Below are 18541 nucleotides of genomic sequence, written 5' to 3'. Positions count from 1 at the left end.
TTGGTCTATTTTCATATTCCAAGCTCGCGGTGCTTTTTTTAAGCTATATAAAGCTTTCTTTAACCTATAAACTTTTTCTTCATGTCCTTCCTTCTCAAAGCTAAGAGGTTGCTCAACATATACCTCTTCTTTGAGTTCTTCATTAAAAAAGGCAGATTTTACATCCAACTGATATACCAAAACTTTCAACTCGGTAGAGATGGCTAGCACAACTCGAATTGTCTCCATTCTTACAACTAGAGCAAAAGTTTCATTAAAGTCTCTAAATTTTTTAGAATAGCCTTTTGCTACAAGTCGGGCTTTGTGCTTTTGAATTGAGCCATCTTCATTGAATTTGGTTTTAAAAATAGACCAACTATATATTTTCCTTTTGGCCTATCTACCAATTCCCATGTATGATTTTTCTCATTTGTAGAAATCTCTTCATTCATGATAGTTTTCAAAATATCATCTTTGATGACTTTTTCATAATTTTGAGGCTCAAATGAAAATCTGATTCTGAATCACTTGAGTCCATTGAATCCATATGTTCTTTACTTGTAGAAGTATCTGTCATAGTCAAATTTATCTCTCTTTGAGATGCTTCTACTGAGCTTGTTCCCCAGTCCCATTCACTTTTTTCATCAAAAAATACATCTCTTGAAATAACCAACTCCTTTGTATTTGGGTTAACGAGGCGCTAGGTTTTTGAAGTATCACTATAACCAACAAATATGAACTTTTCTCCCTTCTCATCAATTTTTTCTCTATTTTGAGAAAGAATTTTACAATAAGCAATACAACCAAAAACTTTAAAATGACTTACTTTTGGTTTGTGCTTGTACCATGCCTCATACGGAGTTTTATTGTGAATAGATTTGGTGGGAGCTCTATTCAAAATATACATTGTTGTGTTCACGGCTTCGGCCCAAAAACTGCTTGGAAGATTCTTTTCTTTTAACATACTCCTTGCCATTTCAACAATAGTGCATTTTCGTTGCTCTATGATACCATTTTGTTTTGGCATTTTTGTTGCATTTAGTTGTCTTTTGATGCCTTGGATTTTGCAATAGCTCCAAAATTCATTGGATGTAAATTCTCTTCCGCAGTCAGTCTTTAATCTTTTCAATTTGAACCCACTCTCCTTTTTTGCATAGACTTTAAATTCTTTGAAAATGAAGAATGCTTCTGACTTTTATTGGAAAAAGTATATCCACATCATTCTGCTGAAGTCGTCAACGAAGAGTAAAAAATACTTTATTCCATTGTGAGATTTTGTCTGCATCGATCCACAAATGTCTGCATGAACCAATTCAAGAGAACGCTTTGCCTTCCAAGATGAATTTGGGAAAGAAAGTCTATGGAATTTGCTATATATACAACCTTCACATATTTTATTTTCTCCATCAATATAAGGAAGCCCAATCACCATAACTTTTTGCTTCAAAAATTTTAAACTTTGATAATTCAAATGTTCAAATCTTAAATGTCAAAGATTTGATACATCTAAACTTTCAACCTTTAGTACTTGTCCTTCACACGAACTCATAGTCAAGAGAAATACCTTATTTGTAGCCATCTTCACTTTGGCTATTGTTTGCTGACTATTTTTATCAACAATAGTACATTAGTCATTATTTAAGTTTACTAAGTACCCATTTTTCATCATTGACCAACACTTAATAAGTTTTGTGCTAAACCAGGTACATAATAAACATCATTAATGAGTTTGATCTGACCTGATTTAGTTTTGACTGCTATGACTCCTTTGCCTTTAATATTTTAAGATTTTCCATCTCCCATTCTTACTCTCGAGGTGATAGTTTCATCAAAGTTTGACGAAACACTTTTTATTTTCAGTCATGTGGTTGTTGCAACCACTATCTACATACCATATATCACTTGGTTCTTGCTCAACATTCATGCAAGAAAAGACAATTTGATCTTTCTCATCTTCATTTTTTGAGAATTTGGCTTTATGCTTTTCTTGAAACCAACAATCCTTTTGAGAGTGATTTGGTATTCGGCATGTTGTACATTTGAATCAGCATTCTTTAGACTCATGCCTAGATTTTTTGCAGACATGACATCATTTTTCTAATTGCTTAAACTGCCTTGGTTGACTAGAATGATTTTTTCTTTTGCTACGACTTTTGAGAAACTTTTGATTTCTTTCTTGAAAAATGAGGTCTTCTTTTAAAGCTTTCTTTTTCTTCATTTATATTGAGCTTTGTTTGGAGTGCATGCTCAATCACTTGAGATTCGGTCCTTGTAATCTGTTTCTCATGTGCCTCGAGGGATCCCATCAATTCTTGTAGTGATAGAGTTGATAGATCTTTTGACTCTTCTATGGCTGCTATGACATAATCGTATTTCGGCAGCAAACTTCTTAAAAAAAATCAACTATTTTTTTCTCCTTAATTTTATCATCATAGCTCCTTATTTGACTGATAATCCTAACAACTCTGGTAAAAAACTTTTGAATGGATTCATTGTCTTTCATAGACAATGTATCAAAATCTCTCCACAATGCTTGAAGCTTGATGGAGATAATTTTCTTCGAGCCTTGGAATTCATTCTTTAAAATATTCTGGGCTTCTTTAGACGAAGTTGTATTCATGATTTGAGAAAAGATAGCATTGCTTACCTCAAGTTGGATATATAAAAGTGCTTTTGCATCCTTCCTCTTGTTATCCTTAAATTCTTTTTGTTTTGGAGCGGTCTATGATACAAGAATTGCATCATCAGTTGGTTAATCTCTCAAAGCTCTTGTGAGGCGAATATAGTCTTTATTTTAAGACTCCAAAAAGCATAGCCTTCACCATTAAACACGGGCACTTGGAGTTGGGAGATATTGACAACAGAGTTGTTCAAATTTTCTGTCATGATTTTGATGTAAGTATGATCTCCTTTAACTTGACTTTGATACCACTTGTTGGGTTTTGAATACCCTAATTGATGCAGCGAAATATGGTTATGGCTAAAAAAATAAGGTTGAAAAGAAGCGAAACTTAAAAAAATTTCTCACATATACAAATGCATTAAAAAAAAATAATATTTTATTGAGCAAATGAGATGAGATTGCATGCCCAACACAAGAAGGATGAGGACTTTATATTAGAGCCCAAAAAAAATGTATCATGTCCTTTCAAAAGGTTACACCTTTTAAAAAAAAAACTAATACCTTTTGGTAAATTTTAAAGAAACATAAAGTTGCATCCTTTTGTCAAAAACACCTCTTCCAAATTATAAATTACTAATTTTGATCGGTGGTGATCAATACCGCAGATTTGGCAACATCTTCTCGAAGACATTGTTGAAATCAGCCTATTCATAATGCCAACTCCCATTTGAACGCCAATCTGATATCCGTCTTACTATAAAAAATGCGATATCAATCGATGGAGGTGAATCCCCCCTCTCCGCTCCCAACCACGGCAACCAAACAGAGCCTTAACTTCATTGTTTAATGCCACAAAGAAACGTGCATAAGACAACTTTGTGATTCATTAATTTTTAATCATCCCAGCTTAATCCCCGTTTGCACACTTGAATACTATATGCTCATATTTAACTGTCTAGAAAGAATTCCTGAATGTACTACATACTTTACCTGTTTATTATCAACATTATTTTATGTTTTTCATCCAGTCACAGACTCACAGGGAGGTCACCAAGTACAGGTTCAAACCGAAAGGCTAAATAGAAACATTCAAATCCAACCAGAGCTCTCTCTGCAATGAATGTAAAGTTCATGACGGAACCTTTAAATACCAAGTCTACACACAATGCGAACAGCAATAAGAACGTATCTTCTATTTAGAAAGGCAAAGTACGACCCTGAACAATGTTTTGCAGCCTCCTTATTAACTCCCCCTACAGCCTTTTACCTCTGCATGTGCAACATTGTTTATTTAAGTGCCCATCTGATGCTTCACGAGTATGAACCTAAGACCCTGCTCTCTGCTCTCTTTCCTAACGTAGAGAAAGGAAAGGCCTGTGCAGCGTTTCCTTTCATCTTTTGCATGAAGCAGTGTGGAACTCTTCATCATCCTTTGAGAGAGAAGTAAAGAACGACCACGAGGCCCATGCTCACTCTATAGCACCCGCTGACTGCCATGTTAATGAGCACAATTATTGTCTACGTCGCTTTGATTAAACCCCACAGAACTACTATTGGAATAGCACTGCCAAATAAAGGATCTTCCATGCGTTTACTGTTTTCTCAGAATCCATAAAAGGAATCAAAAGAACCAAAATAGAAAAGGAAATTATGGATCAGGAGTCAACTGAAGCCATGAATAAAAAAACTGCAAGAACTAATGTGATGATGATGATGGTGATGACGATGGAGAAAACTTTTGGAACTCTCAAGACTCAAAACCAACTTAATAGCTCAAGTCCCGATGAGATGCTCGCAACTCAATCTCTCGATTGGAAGCATAGCATAAGAGACCGAGACCAAGACCAACCAACCTAATAACAAGGGGAGAATAAGAGAAAGAAGATAGGAGCGTCCACTGAAAAACCATTATAATAAAATGCATAACATTCTTTCCAACAAGAGCAAGATTCATACATATAAATGTAAGAAGGAGAAGAAGAAGAAATGAAACATGATATCCTATATCCGTTCCTTCAACAACAAAACCTTAAAAAAGGACAAGAAGAAGAAGAAAAAGAGAAGCCCAAAGAACGCCATCTTAAGCACCATGGTTGTGTGTACAAGCAAAGAGAATATCAAGCTTTCTGCAACCTAGCAGCAAATATATCCACGAGCTCCGGATAGTGGATGATATCCTCCCACACGTCGCCGGAGATCACCGGAAAATCGACGTCGCCTGAACCCTCTCCGGCATTGTTAGCCGGAACCTGATGCTGCAGCGAGGGTGAAAAGGAGCCGCTGCAATCGTTCTGCGTTCTCTGGTAATCCAAGTACAAGCTGAAACTATCGTTCTCGATCTTCCTCCTCAGTTCCTCATCGACCACCTGGTCCAGGCGGATACCGTTGCTCGCCGAGAAGGAGCGTTCAGAGCCCAAATTCTGGCTCGAACTCGAACTCGACTTGGGGAAGAAGCCATGAACGATCTCCTGCAACAAGCCAGAGCCCGCCGACGACTCGGTGGCGGGGAAATCGATCGGTCCCGCCAAATTCAGGGCCTCCGGCGGAGCCGAGGTGGTCCAGTTGGGGTCTTCGACTAAGGGAAGATCGTTGGAGCAGAAGAGCGTGAAGGGATCGAGGGACCCGTTTGTAGCAGACTTGAAAGGCAAGGATGATGAGCAATTCACATCCGGCAGAGATGGAATCGTCGGATAGCGAAGATTCGGCGAAGAGACGGTGGGATTAGTGACTGAGCCGGTGGTGGTGGAGTTGAGGAAATCATGAATGAGCACCATGTTCAGGTTGTTCCTACCGTGAGTGGTAGTTGTGGTGGCGGAATAGAACCCACCACCACCACCAATAGCACCACCACCGATACCACCGAGAGCATGAGAGGAAGAGAAGGAGCCACAAGGGAAGAGGTCGGAGGGGTCGATCTGGGAAGGGTGGTGCAACTCAGAGAAGGCACCCACCTTGGGGAAGGTGGTGGTGGGGAAGGTGAAGGAAGAGGGGAGGTCGGGGTTGGTGGTGGGGTACATGAAGTTGGTGCGGGCCTTGATCCCGCGCATTGCTCGAGCGGCGCAGTCGTAGGCGCAGGCGGCCTCCTCCGCCGTGTCGAAGGTGCCGAGCCACCGCCTCTCTTTGGACTGCGGATCCCTTATCTCAGCGGCGTACCTCCCCCAGGGTCGTCGGCGGACCCCTCTGTACTTGAAACCCCCCGAGTCCTTGTCCTTGCTCGACTTCCTGTATTTCTTCTGGCTGCATGAATTTGCAGCATCTTTGATCTCTATCACCTCTTCCATCACCACCTCACAGTGTGTGGAATCGATCACACCAGAGAGAGAGAGAGAGGCAAGAAGAGAAGAATTTATATAGTGAGAACAGAAACCCTGAGAAAGAGCAGATATTTATAGAGGGAGATACAGTAGACGGTGGTACAAAAGAGAGAGAGAGAGAGAGAGAGAGGTGCAATTCTAACGACTAGGGGGAGAGGAGAGGTGGCTAACTGTCCTTTCCAAAGGGTTGGAGTTTTGATTTTTCATCATTCTTTTTTCTCTTTCCTCTTGTTTATTCCCTTTTCTCAAACTTTTTCGTATCCGTGCACCACGCTTTGCATGGGTTGACATGTATGTATCTATGTATGTATGTTCTTCTTCTTGTCATGAAGACTCGGAATGAATGTAGGCCGGTTGTGACGACTCGGTTTCATAATTTTTTTTGTTGAAAAATAATCTTTTATCTGATTCAAATGGAGAATGACCAGGTTGTATAAGTGCAATGTAGTTTCGTAAGAATTGAATAGAAAACAGTAAGTGGAAATCATAGTCACTAATATCGGACATTTTCTGGAAAATCAATTTGCTTTATAATGATATTTTTAAAACCTATGTCATCAAAAAAGATATTATCAAAATAATGGTTATTTTAAAATATCATGTTAGTAATGCGTTATTCACATTTTTTATTTTTTTTTATAGTTTTATATATTTTCTCATATATTTTCCCAGAATTTAAATATATCAATATTTTTAAAAGTTTTCAAGAAAAATATTTTTTTAGCATATTTTTTTCTTTCGAAATCCAAAAAAGTGTTTTGTGACTACTATTAAAATCACCCAATTTCCAGTATTAATTCCGGTTCTATGAGCTATGGTTGAAATGGGCTTGACACCAAGTTGCTAAGGTTGACTAGCCTCTCTCTCTCTCTCTCTCTCTCTCTGAATTATTAATGCCCGATTTTCCAGTCCTAACTCATTTATGTATGATTAATTAGAATATCTCAGATGAAGGTTTGCCAGGTGTAAAATAATAACCATAGCCTATGGGGCTGAGTAATTGCGAAGGGCAATTTCCAAGGAGAAAATAACACAACGTCATTCCTCTTTCCTTTCGGATAATAAGGGCACTTAATTTTTTATGGGAAGGGAATTTGGCGACTATCTTGATAGTTGTGAAAGAAAGGCTAAACTATACCGAGAAAGAAAAAAAAAACTCAAAGCAAAATAACAGGAATTACAGAGCTGGATGCATGATTATCATTCAGAATGATTACTCTGGCGGCGCTCAGAAGTTGTTGTTTAGGTTTTGGGAATATATTATTATTTTTTTAGTTCTTTTTCTTGGGAGGAGTTAAGAAGCTAGGGGGAGAAGGTAGAGTTGTCTATCAATTTTTTTTCTTTTTGTCCTTTTTATTTTTTATTTTCTGTTGTTATTGGGGCCCTGCCTTCTGAGATCTTTGTTGGGGCCTGGAAACCAAGGTTTGGTCACATGGAGTTGTCTGATCCTAGGGTTTTTACATAGGGTTTACGGGAGGAAAAGGCTCTAGGGGGGACTTGGTGCATCAAACCTCTCAGGTTCACGCCCTCGAACCTCTTTGCTTCTTCCCTTGCATCGCGGGTTTATTTAAAAGGCTTTATTGTTTGTCCTCAATCCTAACAAGTATGGTACTTATGATTATAGAATGTTCGGCTGAATTGAATTTGTTTAAAAAGCTTTGATTAAAATTCTCGTAAAATTGTTTGCATCACTTGTGATTTTGGAACTTTGGCAGGTTTCATACTGTAGTTCATGAGAGAATGGAAGCTTTTTCTGCGGAAAAAACTGAATGCGGTCAACCCCACTATGGGGGTAGGTGTTCCTTTGCCTCTAGTCAATGGGGAGAATGCTCCCCTACAATCGATCTCGCATACACCCTCATTTAGTAGATAAGGGGAATAGGACTTTTTGTGAAGAGGACAAGATTCGATCAGAGAAGGGCCAAGCTCGGCCCCAAGTGATCATCACTGCAACTTTCTACGCCCAGCTTCTGGAACCCTTTAAGTGGATGGATCTAGTAAGGTTCTTAAGTGAGATAGCAGATAGGCGTATGGAGTACAAGTTTATGTTGGAAGCCCTTAAACATCAATGATCGCCAATGTCAGGTTTGTTCTTTTCTTCTCTCGGGGAGGGGTTATTCCTAATATCGATGACTAGATAGGCGCACCTCAAGTTTGTAACAAGGAAAATGACGCTCACTCTACAGTTCCGATGTGAATCAGACTTCTTGATCTGTTAGCTGAATTTTGGCCGGAGAGAGTGTTTAGAGCAATAGCAGAAGCTTTAAGAGGCAAGCTCTTAGGGGTGAATGCTTTCACCAAGTTGAGGAATAGACTTCAATACGCAAGGATAAGAATAGAGATCCCACTCAACTTTACCCTGGTGACAAAGATCAACATAGTCATTGAAAAAGGAAGAACAGTGCAATAGGAGGTGGTCTATAAACGAAGCATTCATCTCTGTAGCCTCTACGACTTGATAGCCCACACAATCGACCGATGCAGATCCAGAGTAGCAGAGTTGAAAGTAGAGCGAGAAGAATATAGAGGGCTAGACCCAAGTAAAGATATCAAAGAAGCCAATGAAGAAGAGTCGGCCCCAATGTTAAGCATAGCAGGTGAATAGATTCAAGATCTTGGAAATGGAAAATAGAGGAAGGATCAACTCAGAAGGTGAAAGAAGAGGACAATATGATAGATGAAAATACTAAGGAGGTCCATCAATCCAGCCTAGCAGACAGTATGACAACAAGAAATAATCGATTCACAGACAACGAAGAGAAGAGCCATCCAAAAAGTGCAGATATCGTTCCTGAACATTGGAGAGAAAGTACCCCCATGGTGGAGAAAGCATTGAGTCGAGTCAAAGATAACATGGAAGACAGATATTTTCAAGATACAACACCATCTAACGGAGGAAAGGACTCACGTTGAGAGGCATGAAAGGCTTCTACGATGTTAATAATCATACGGAGAGAAAGAGCAATTCGAACCAATCCTGAAAAGATTGGTCACGTCAATGCAGAGACAGGGACAAGCACATAGGATTAAGTAACCCTAAATGTAGTATGCAGCGCCTCCGATATTTGAACCTTTGAAAACACTTAAAAATTTTAAACTTTTTTTTTATCTTTAAAATCGTCAATGAAAACCTATAAATTTTTTGTTCAAAACCTCAGGCGGGCTATGTTATACTCCAAAATGATTATACTGAATTTGAAAGAGGATAACATAATACAAATAAAATTCTTTTATTAAAAAAAAGTATAATATTATAAAACTAATACAATATCGTGCCTCAATTCAGTGCTCAGGAAAGAAAAATAATTGGCTCGGTCGACAACTCTATAGTATCCCATATTCACTCTATGTCGTAGTCTTTACTTGCAAAAATTTGCTCACAAAAAAGGTCAGACTTATGACAGTCTAGTAAGTATATACTAATTCTATGTAACTCAGGATATTAAAAACATATTTAGGTGGCATAATATATATATATATATATATATATATATATATATATATATATATATATATATATATATATATTTGTGCAACTCAGATGCTATAGTTTATCAACTATTTTTGCATAGATTTATTTCATAAAAAAGTACATGTTTTATAATAATCATACTGATAAATACAAAAAAGAACATATCTAACCGATTGCATTATCAGATATATTTTTATTTTATACATAACATTATTCTTTGGCAGACTAACTCATCGCTCGCAGGGTTCCACAACCCTAAGCTTTACTATTTAGTTGTATAACTATTATTGCAAGTTTCTACTCATATATTTAGCATAATATGAATGTCCACTCAATCATTTAATGACCACTCAAGTATTTAATATAATATAAATATTCACTCAAGCATATAATATAGATGACCACTCATGCATTTAATATAATGCAAATGTCCACTCATGCATTGTATTGTATCTCAAAATGTGTGATTCAAAAGGTCTTTGTTTTGATATTTATTTTTTCTATGGGTTCTCGTAGAGCCACTCATCATCATATCAGTTGAGACCATTCAGGAGTTTATTATGCTAAGTATTTTCAATTATCTTGAATGACTAGCTGAATGACTCCTAAGAGAAACAGTTTGAAACTGAGTGAGAGTTCTCAAAAGGCCACTCACACTCAATATGCATGCTTCTCAAATTACAACAGTAGTTAGAAATCTATCACCTAAGATACATTGATAGCCCTAGCTTCCGGAACCTACGAGTGAATGGAGACCATTGGGATGCCTTGCTCTAAAAAATATATCAAAATCACTCAAAGTTTGTACAACTTATACCTCTCCAAGGTAGGCCCGCTCTGAATGAGTATAAGGGTTGTCTTTTTAACAAGATTAATCATTCAATTTGCCTCAAAATAATAACTAAATATCAGGGTTCAATAACCCAAGTGTCCGTTTAAGGTAACCACTCAATTTTGTTTCACTCATTTGTACCCAACCCATTCGGTATTGCTCTGGCACCTTTAGCCCATTCAAGCAACTTGCCTGTGAAGGCGAATAACCACTTATTTATTATGTGTATGTGTTTTTCATAGCCTGGTGTGTGTTCGCACCTCATGGGTTTCCATTGAAAGTATTTTCTATAAAAAAAATCTTGTTGAGCTTGGATGACTATGTTCTTGGGGTAAAAAAATATCTCCATATCTAACCCAAAATTATCATTTTATGTCTAAAACTTGTCGAGCATGTTTTGAATGTGTTTCAACTTTGATTTTGACGAAATCAAGACCATTCTTCTTAAATTTTTAATACGAATGAAATCACAAGTTCAAAACTCATAAAATAGACCTTCAAATTTATGATTTTGCCTTTAGTGTTGTCGGGCATGCCTTGAGCTTGTACGAATTCTGTTATCTTAGATTTTTGAGGTGAACGCAATCATGCATTCGAAAATCATAAAATAAGTTATCAAAATATCTATTACTTAAATATTATAACTGATCAGGAATATTGAAAGTTGTCAGGTGTTACAATATAGGTTCATCTGTAGTCCCAATGAAGATAGTTATATCCCAACAGAAGGAGTTGGGCCAATGGGAGCCCTTACAGACAAAGTTTCTCCCATACTCCCACTAAGCTTCTCGAACATCATTAGAGAGAACCTAGATATGGACACAGTAGACCAGGGCATAAAGATCAATATAAAATCAAGGTGGTGAGGATCCAAATTCTGACAAAAATACAAGAAGAATAGGCACCCGATTATAGGCCTCTCTTTTAAGATGAGAGGGCCAATAGAAGTAATGTTGCAGAGGGCAAGAGACAAGGAAAAGTTTGATTAAAGTGTTGAAGATGAAGGACTAAGAGATCATGAAGAATACAAAGTTAAACATGGGTAGGACGAAATCTAAGGTGAGTCATTATACCCACAACCCATAGAGGTGTTCAACTACCCCCAATCGTCCCTAACAATGAAATTTTAGTTTCCTGAAACGTTAGGGGTTTGGGGAGGAGATATGCAAGGAAGCAGAACATCGAGGATTTGAAGAGAAGAATGATAGACATTGCCTTCATGCTTGAAATAAATTTTTTTAAAGATCAAGAGATACAAATAGCCAAAGAGTTCTATCCTTACCTGAAAAAAGAGAATTTTGAAGCAATGACCCACAACAGGATTATCTATACATGGAATCCATAAGGGGTTAAGCTTGAAATCACCCTGGAGATCGATCGACTAATGACCACGCTAGTGGAGTATAAAGCTGATATAATTATGATATCAGGTGTATATGGGCAAAATAAAGTGGAGCGGTGTTGTGCTCTTTGGGATATATTAAAGCAACACCCGAGAGACGGTCTCTGGTTGATCCTAGGTAATTGGTGTTGGATTGATTTAGGAAAAATCATCTTGATTTACCCTTAAATTTGTTCATGCTAAATCATTAAAAATATCAAAATAAATGAATAAAGCATAATGTGTAAGCGTACCTGAATCCATCGTAGCACTGGTAGATCTTGATGGGGTTTGATCTTTCAAAACCTCTATTGGTGGCCTTTTCTTCTTCTCTAAATATAATGGGAAAGGGACAATTTCTTTCTTGATGGGGAGGAAAAAGAAAACAACCACTATATGTGGTTTTAGAGACCATAACCTATCTATAACCACCCTATTGTCTTCTTTCCAATTCAGCCCATCATAAAATCAGAAATTGATATATGAGAGCACATAAGGTATCTACACATTATTATAACCATACTTTATAAGATGTCATATGACCCAACCATATAAGATCACTTCGAAAGGGCCTGTACTTTAGATAGTTTATAATGAGTGATTAATTACATATGTAGGCCCACATAAAAATATCTAGCAATCTCTCACTTGGGATACATATGTCACCATACAATCATGCATTATACAATAACTTTATGAGCTCAATAACACTATCTTATCATATGATATCTCTAACAATCTGGTTCATTGATCATGTCAATATAGAACCAAAGGAATCTTCATTACATTCATCATAAATAGACCCATCAATGATCACATATATTGATATAACCAACGACATAAATCAAGTATGGATGTGAAGTATGAAAATTATATGTAATGTGATCTAAACATGCCTATTTTCAACTGGTTCTGCCTTATTCTTTAGTGGGATCACAGTAAACGAGTGCAGAGTGAAACTGGAACCTGAGCCTTATACTGCAGTAATAAAATAAAACTTTATTTTATTTCAGAACATTCAAATACAAACTCCCACTAAACCAATATATCATTAAATGATACAACACTCATTCGAGCAGTATGCTCGTGAAAGACCTTGGGTGGTAAACCTTTGGTAAGCGGATTCGCAATCATAGAGTATTTACCAATATGTTTAATAGATATTTCATCATTCTGTACTATTTATTTAATAACAAGGAACTTAATGTCTATATGTTTTGACTTTAACAAGCTCTTGTTGTTGTTAAAATATAGTACTGTTGAATTATATGTAAAAGTAAAAAAAAATTAAAACCATAATCTAAATTAGGTCGATAAAAAAATATTTGAACCCTCTAAAGTGACCAAGATGGCATACCTGATGGCTTGGACCGAGTAAAAAAAATCTTTTAATTAATTTTTTTTATGGTCCAAAACACATGCGTCAAGGGTCTAGGGCCGTCGGGTTGAGTCAAACTAGATCCAATTCGCGGGTCAAGTCAGACCTGATCCAACCTGGGTCAGGCTTCGTAAAACCTGACGGAGGGCCAAAAACGCCATCGCCTTCCGCCGGATCCAGGTCGCCCTTGCCGAATGTAGGGCTAGCGTCTGGCCTATCAAGGGTGACCCGATGAGAGCCAAACGACCTTCCCGATCATCGGATCCCAATGGGGATGAGCCGATCAGCCCTCCTCTGATCGTGCACAGCTTGACAACATAAGAAGGGTCGTTCGACCCTCCTCTGCCTGTGCACAACCATACGACATGAGGAAGGTCATTCATCCCCCCTCCACCTGCGCCCTGTCACCGAACGGAGGCCCCCTTCCTAAATTATGTGAGAGATTGAGGAGGACCGTCTTGTCCTCCCTTTCTCTCCTCTCACCCTGTGCAGGCACCCAACGATGCAAGCACATAGCTGAACGGTGTTCGGCAATCTGCCTGATGTTGTCCGGTGGTCTGCGGCCACCGAAGGGGTGTGCCACCCCTTTTGATTGGTCGTCGATCCCATCAGCCCTCCAAAGACGTCGTCGGCTGCATCAATGATTTTTTTTATAAACAACCCCTAATGTCGACAATCAAAGGAGAAAAACCGAATTTGATGAGATTTCGGCAACCCAAAAAAATTATCATGGCAAAATCAAATATTTCAATGATTCAACAAGAACAAGAGGCTCTTATACCAATTGTCGGATTGATTTAGGGAAATCATCTTGATTTGTCCTTAAATTTGTTCATGCTAAATCATTAAAAGGATCAAAATAAATAAACAATGCATAATGTGAAAGCATACCTGAATTCATCATAACACCGGTAGATCTTGATGGGGTTTGATCTTCCAAAACCTCTATTGGTGGCATTTCCTTCTCCCTAAACCTAATGAGAGATGGATAATTTCTTTCTTGATGAAAAGAAAAAAGAAAACAACAACTATATATGGTTTTGGGAGACCATAACCTATTTGTAACCACCCTATTATTTTCTTTCAAATTCATCCCATTATAAAATAAAAAATTAACATACCAAGGCACATAAGTCTACACATTAATATAACCACATATTATAAGATGTCATATGACCAAACCGTATAAGTTCATTTTAAATGAGCCTCTACTTTAGATAGTTTATAACGAATGATTAATTACACATGTAAGCCCACTTAAAATATCTAACAATTGAAACACCAAGATATCCCAATCACAAAGAATTATCCTGGCCAAGATAACTTCACTGAGATGATATCAGCTTGTGGTCTAATGGAATTCAACCAAGGCTACAACAATATCACATAGAATTAAAAATAACCAATCTAGAGTTCGATTCAACGAGATTGTTTTAACAAATGCAAACTTCTTAAAATAATCAATTGTACCAATATAACTATCATCCTGAAGGTCGAAGGCATGGAAAGACTTGATCAATTTAGGTTGACCAGTCTATGCAATTTCATGTATAAGGTGGTGACAAAGGTGATCACGGTCCCCATGTCTCTGATTCTGAAAAGATTATTAGTCACAATCACAAGGCATTTTTGAGGGATAGCAGAATCAAGACAACATTGGTGGACTCGATATCGGTGAGCAGAAAAAAGGAGTGATTTTCAAAACCGATATGGTGAAAGTGTACGATGGAATTGATTTGTCCTTGGAAAGATCCTTGGAGTATTTTTGGGTTTGTGTCAAAGTGGACAGAGATAATTATGCAATGCATAAGAACCCCAGCATCCGTGGTCATGTTAAATAGAGAGTCATCTAACCAGTTTTGGAGCAGTAGGGTAGGGGAATCAGACAAGGAGATCCGAGTAGGAGGGAGCTATCAACCCAGTGAAAATTAAATCCTTCACATGGCACCATTCGTTTTTTAATGATGATGCAATGTTTTTTATTGGAGGCCATAAGAGGTCAGTAAAAAAAAAAATTCTATCGATTATAAGGGAGTTCGAGAATGTGTCGGAACTCAAAGTTAGCAAGAAAAAAATAGTTTGCATGCCTTTTAACCTTAGTGTACAACGACTAAGTCAATTGGAAATGTGGAGTGGATAGAAGAGTGTACAATTGCCAATACAGTACCTAGGCCTCCCATTGTTCAAAGGAACACTTAGGAAATGACTATGCAAGAAGCTGATAACAAAGTTTAGAACTAGGTAGGAATCTTGGAGTGGCAAGCTACTCTCTATGGCGGGAAGAGTGCAACTTATCAGGTCAGTGTTAGCGTCTTTGCCCTTATATTGGTTGGGCTGTTTCAAGCTATCAAGTAGAGTTACCCGGGAAAATAGAAGGCATGATAAGAAACTTTCTCTAGTATGTTAGCGAGGAAAAGAAACACCCCCACCTTATTAACTAGTGCAAAGTTTGTTTACCAAAGATGGAGGGAGCCCTAGATGTCAGAGATTTGGAGGAGGTGAAAATGGCCAGTTTGGCCAAGCTAGCATGGAAGGTGGCATCGAACAAAAGGAACCCATGGCGGACGCTGCTGGAGGAGAAATACATGGCGTCAGAGTCTTTATGGGTGTAGTAAATTGGGGTTCTCTTATGGTTGGAACAGTTGCATTTGGGGGCAATGAAATTAGTAGAGGGGATTTAATAGGAGATCGACAATGGGCAACTGTACTTGTGAGTTCTGGTTCGACCCATGAAGTAATGAGGGACCAGCAATCCTCCAGCTCCCCCAAGATACCTAAAAAGTAATATACCATAATCTCTGACACATCCGAGTTTGCAAAGTAATTGATATAATTAGGCCCTAGAATGTCACATAATTGACCATAGACTAAGCATGCCAGGGAACCTAATCAGCTCTGTGCAGACTCAAGTGAAGGATAAAATTAATTGGAAAGCGCATAGAGAGGTGTCAACGAAGCAACTTTGGAAAGACATAAGAATGAAATGACACAAAGACCCAATCTTCAAACTGGTATGGCAAAAGAAGGGAGCTGCAAGGGCTACACTTACCCTTAGGATGGCAGTCGAAGGGAGACAAATGACTAAGGAGAGAATGAAAAAGATGGGCATGAACCTGCCCAACAGATGCTCACTATATTGTAGGGAAGAAGAGACTGATCTCCACCTTCTTCAGGGTTCTATTGTGAAAGTCATACGGAGAAAGAGTCGGTAGGTTATTTTGGTAGAAGATGGGCCGAAACAAGGAACTTGAGACAGGCAATGGTGAAATGGTTTGCATGCCAATTCAAAGAAAAGACGATTCAGACGGCATGGGGGTTTGTGTTTCAAATTGTAAATATGGAAGGCTCACAACCATGATACCTTATCAGATGACAAGATACCACTCAGAAGGTAATCAAGGAAACAATGTTTTCGGTGCAGTCAGAGAGAGCACCTCCTTCCCATTTTCAAAAGGATGTTTAATCATGATGCTGAGACAAGGTGTCGATCATTGGATGGATGGCTCCCAACAGCACAAGGATGGATCAAACTGAATATCCATGGGATATTTGATAGAGAATGAAACATTTCAATTGTTTCAAAACTTTTCATTTTTCTATGAGATTTTCTACGGAATCTGAATCTTGGGTTTCAAGTCAACATGGTTGGTCATCGGACGGACCCATTTCAGGCTCGTCTCATGCATGGCCAGCCAGTAAACTTGTATGCTTTTACGTTGTGTTCGTGCTTAGTTTCAGTAACTTTGTTCTATAGTGTGCTTTTATAATAGTTTGCTTTAATGAATAAAACTTAAAAAGTATAATTAAATAACAGTATAATATCCAACTAACAATTTGAACACAACCAGGTGGCTGGTTGAGAGAGAGAGAGAGAGAGAGTCCTGGGGATGGCATTTAATTGGAGATACGTTTTCCGGCTCTATATTTCCAATTGCCAAGACCCGACGGGTAGCGTAGTTGGAACGTCCCTCGATTGTTAGACGGGCAGTCGGGGTTCTATTCCTGCAAGCGTTATTTCCCTTGCGTAAGCCAAAGCCGGTGGCTCCCTGGAGTCAAGAGGTGCGCCCGAGTTTACATCCCTTTGAGGCGGCGGTTTTCCCATACCTATATGGAAAAAAAATAGCGAAAGGGTGAGAAATTCCGGTACCAGGTTCCAATTATTGCCATTCTTGGAAAAGAATGGGCTACCAAAGATTTGAAGAAAAACTAAGGCCAGCCATGATGATTGTGAACGCCGGCCGGCATCCAATATACTTTTCAACGTACTGCAGGAAAATCTACCTCAATACACAGACACAAAGGCACGCAAAACCACTCTATAATTTGCCAGGGTCGTGACTGGGCGAGCCCTGTTGCGCGTGTAGGTTGCACGAGTTCATGGCATGGTCGGTGATGGCATTGACGCTTCACCTTTACGTGCGCCTTGCTTTTTGCCAAAGCATGGAGTCAGTGAACTGCTTATAAAGTCTCAGTTACAATTCTCTTTTGCGTTTCACGGTCATCACCATATATGGCGTTTGCAGAGAGTCAATAATAGAATTACGTGGTATCATCATGCACGGTCCAGCATTATTATGTTATTTCTATTTACTATTGCGAGCGTGGTTCATTATCAGTGGCTTTCAATACTATCGCAGAAGAATAAACCAAACGTTTCTATTTTCAGTATCCCAAGTTTGTTTGTTTTTTTTTTAAGTAGGCAAGCTGGGGTTAGGCAGACCTACCAGATAACTCTTAAGCCCCATGTATCAGAGGGATTCGAACCTGGGCCTTCAGCTTGGCACAGGACCCCGCTTACCACATGGGATACCACCTCGGTATCCCAAGTTTGGTTTTCTATGTAGCATTAATCTTTCGAGTCAACGAAAGGTTCTTGCCCATTTTATCAAGGGCGTGTTTTGTTTCATGCCGCCCTGTTAAGAACTCCCAGTAGCAAAAATGGGTTCGGGTTCTGCTTCAAAAGTCCATCGTTTTCGCCCAAGTGTGAACTGCAGACACCTCTTCAATAATTCGGTTGGGTTAAGTTAAACCAAACCACTTTTCATATGTAAATCCTTTCATACCTCTCCTCATGCCAAGGCATTATCATAAGGATGCTGGGCTAATAGCATTTTCTTAAAAATAAGTGCATTTTCCTATCAAATGCTCTAAGAGAAAAAGCTGCCTGTCTCATAAGTCGGCAGTTATTTGTTTCATCATGCATGAAGAGAACGACCTGCTCTCACTATTTTCGTAAGAAAAGGTGCGTTTCGTAGGAAAGTAGTTTCCCTCCTGGAAAATCACTTTCCCGCCTGCCAGCAGCATCTTTTCGAAAAGAGTGCTTCCTTTCCTTTTCTGCCCTTGAACGAACGGGCCCTCAAAGGGAATGATGTTCATTCGTAAACCAACGATGGATGGACAGGGAGCTTCTCAGCTAAAAAAAATTTGCAGTCCCAAGAAGACGCCAAACCAAAAGGGACAACTAGATTTGACGGACGAGGGGCAGATCCTGTCAGAGCAATCAGAATCAACATGAACCAGCTTTACAGTAGTCGGAACATGAATGTATATATATTTTTTCCA

General features: G+C 38.6%; 1 protein-coding gene across 1 annotated transcript; it reads right to left on the bottom strand.

The window, feature by feature from the left end:
* Positions 1–4719: 4719 nt before the first annotated feature.
* LOC149843258 (uncharacterized) lies at positions 4720–5883 on the bottom strand. Its single transcript, XM_090000866.1, has one exon. The coding sequence runs from the start codon at positions 5881–5883 to the stop codon at positions 4720–4722; it is 1164 nt and encodes a 387-aa protein (XP_089856992.1).
* Between the last annotated feature and the right edge of the window lie 12658 nt (positions 5884–18541).

This window comes from Nuphar pumila, chromosome 3, assembly GCF_984573655.1.
Source record: "Nuphar pumila chromosome 3, dmNupPumi1.hap1.1, whole genome shotgun sequence".
Lineage (NCBI taxonomy): Eukaryota > Viridiplantae > Streptophyta > Magnoliopsida > Nymphaeales > Nymphaeaceae > Nuphar > Nuphar pumila.
Note: the sequence above shows the minus strand (reverse complement) of the source record. Positions and strands in the feature narration are given on the sequence as shown.

Bases quoted from the DNA above. Each gene is read 5' to 3' on its own strand.
- LOC149843258 (XM_090000866.1), bottom strand. From the start codon at position 5,883: ATGGAAGAGGTGATAGAGATCAAAGATGCTGCAAATTCATGCAGCCAG.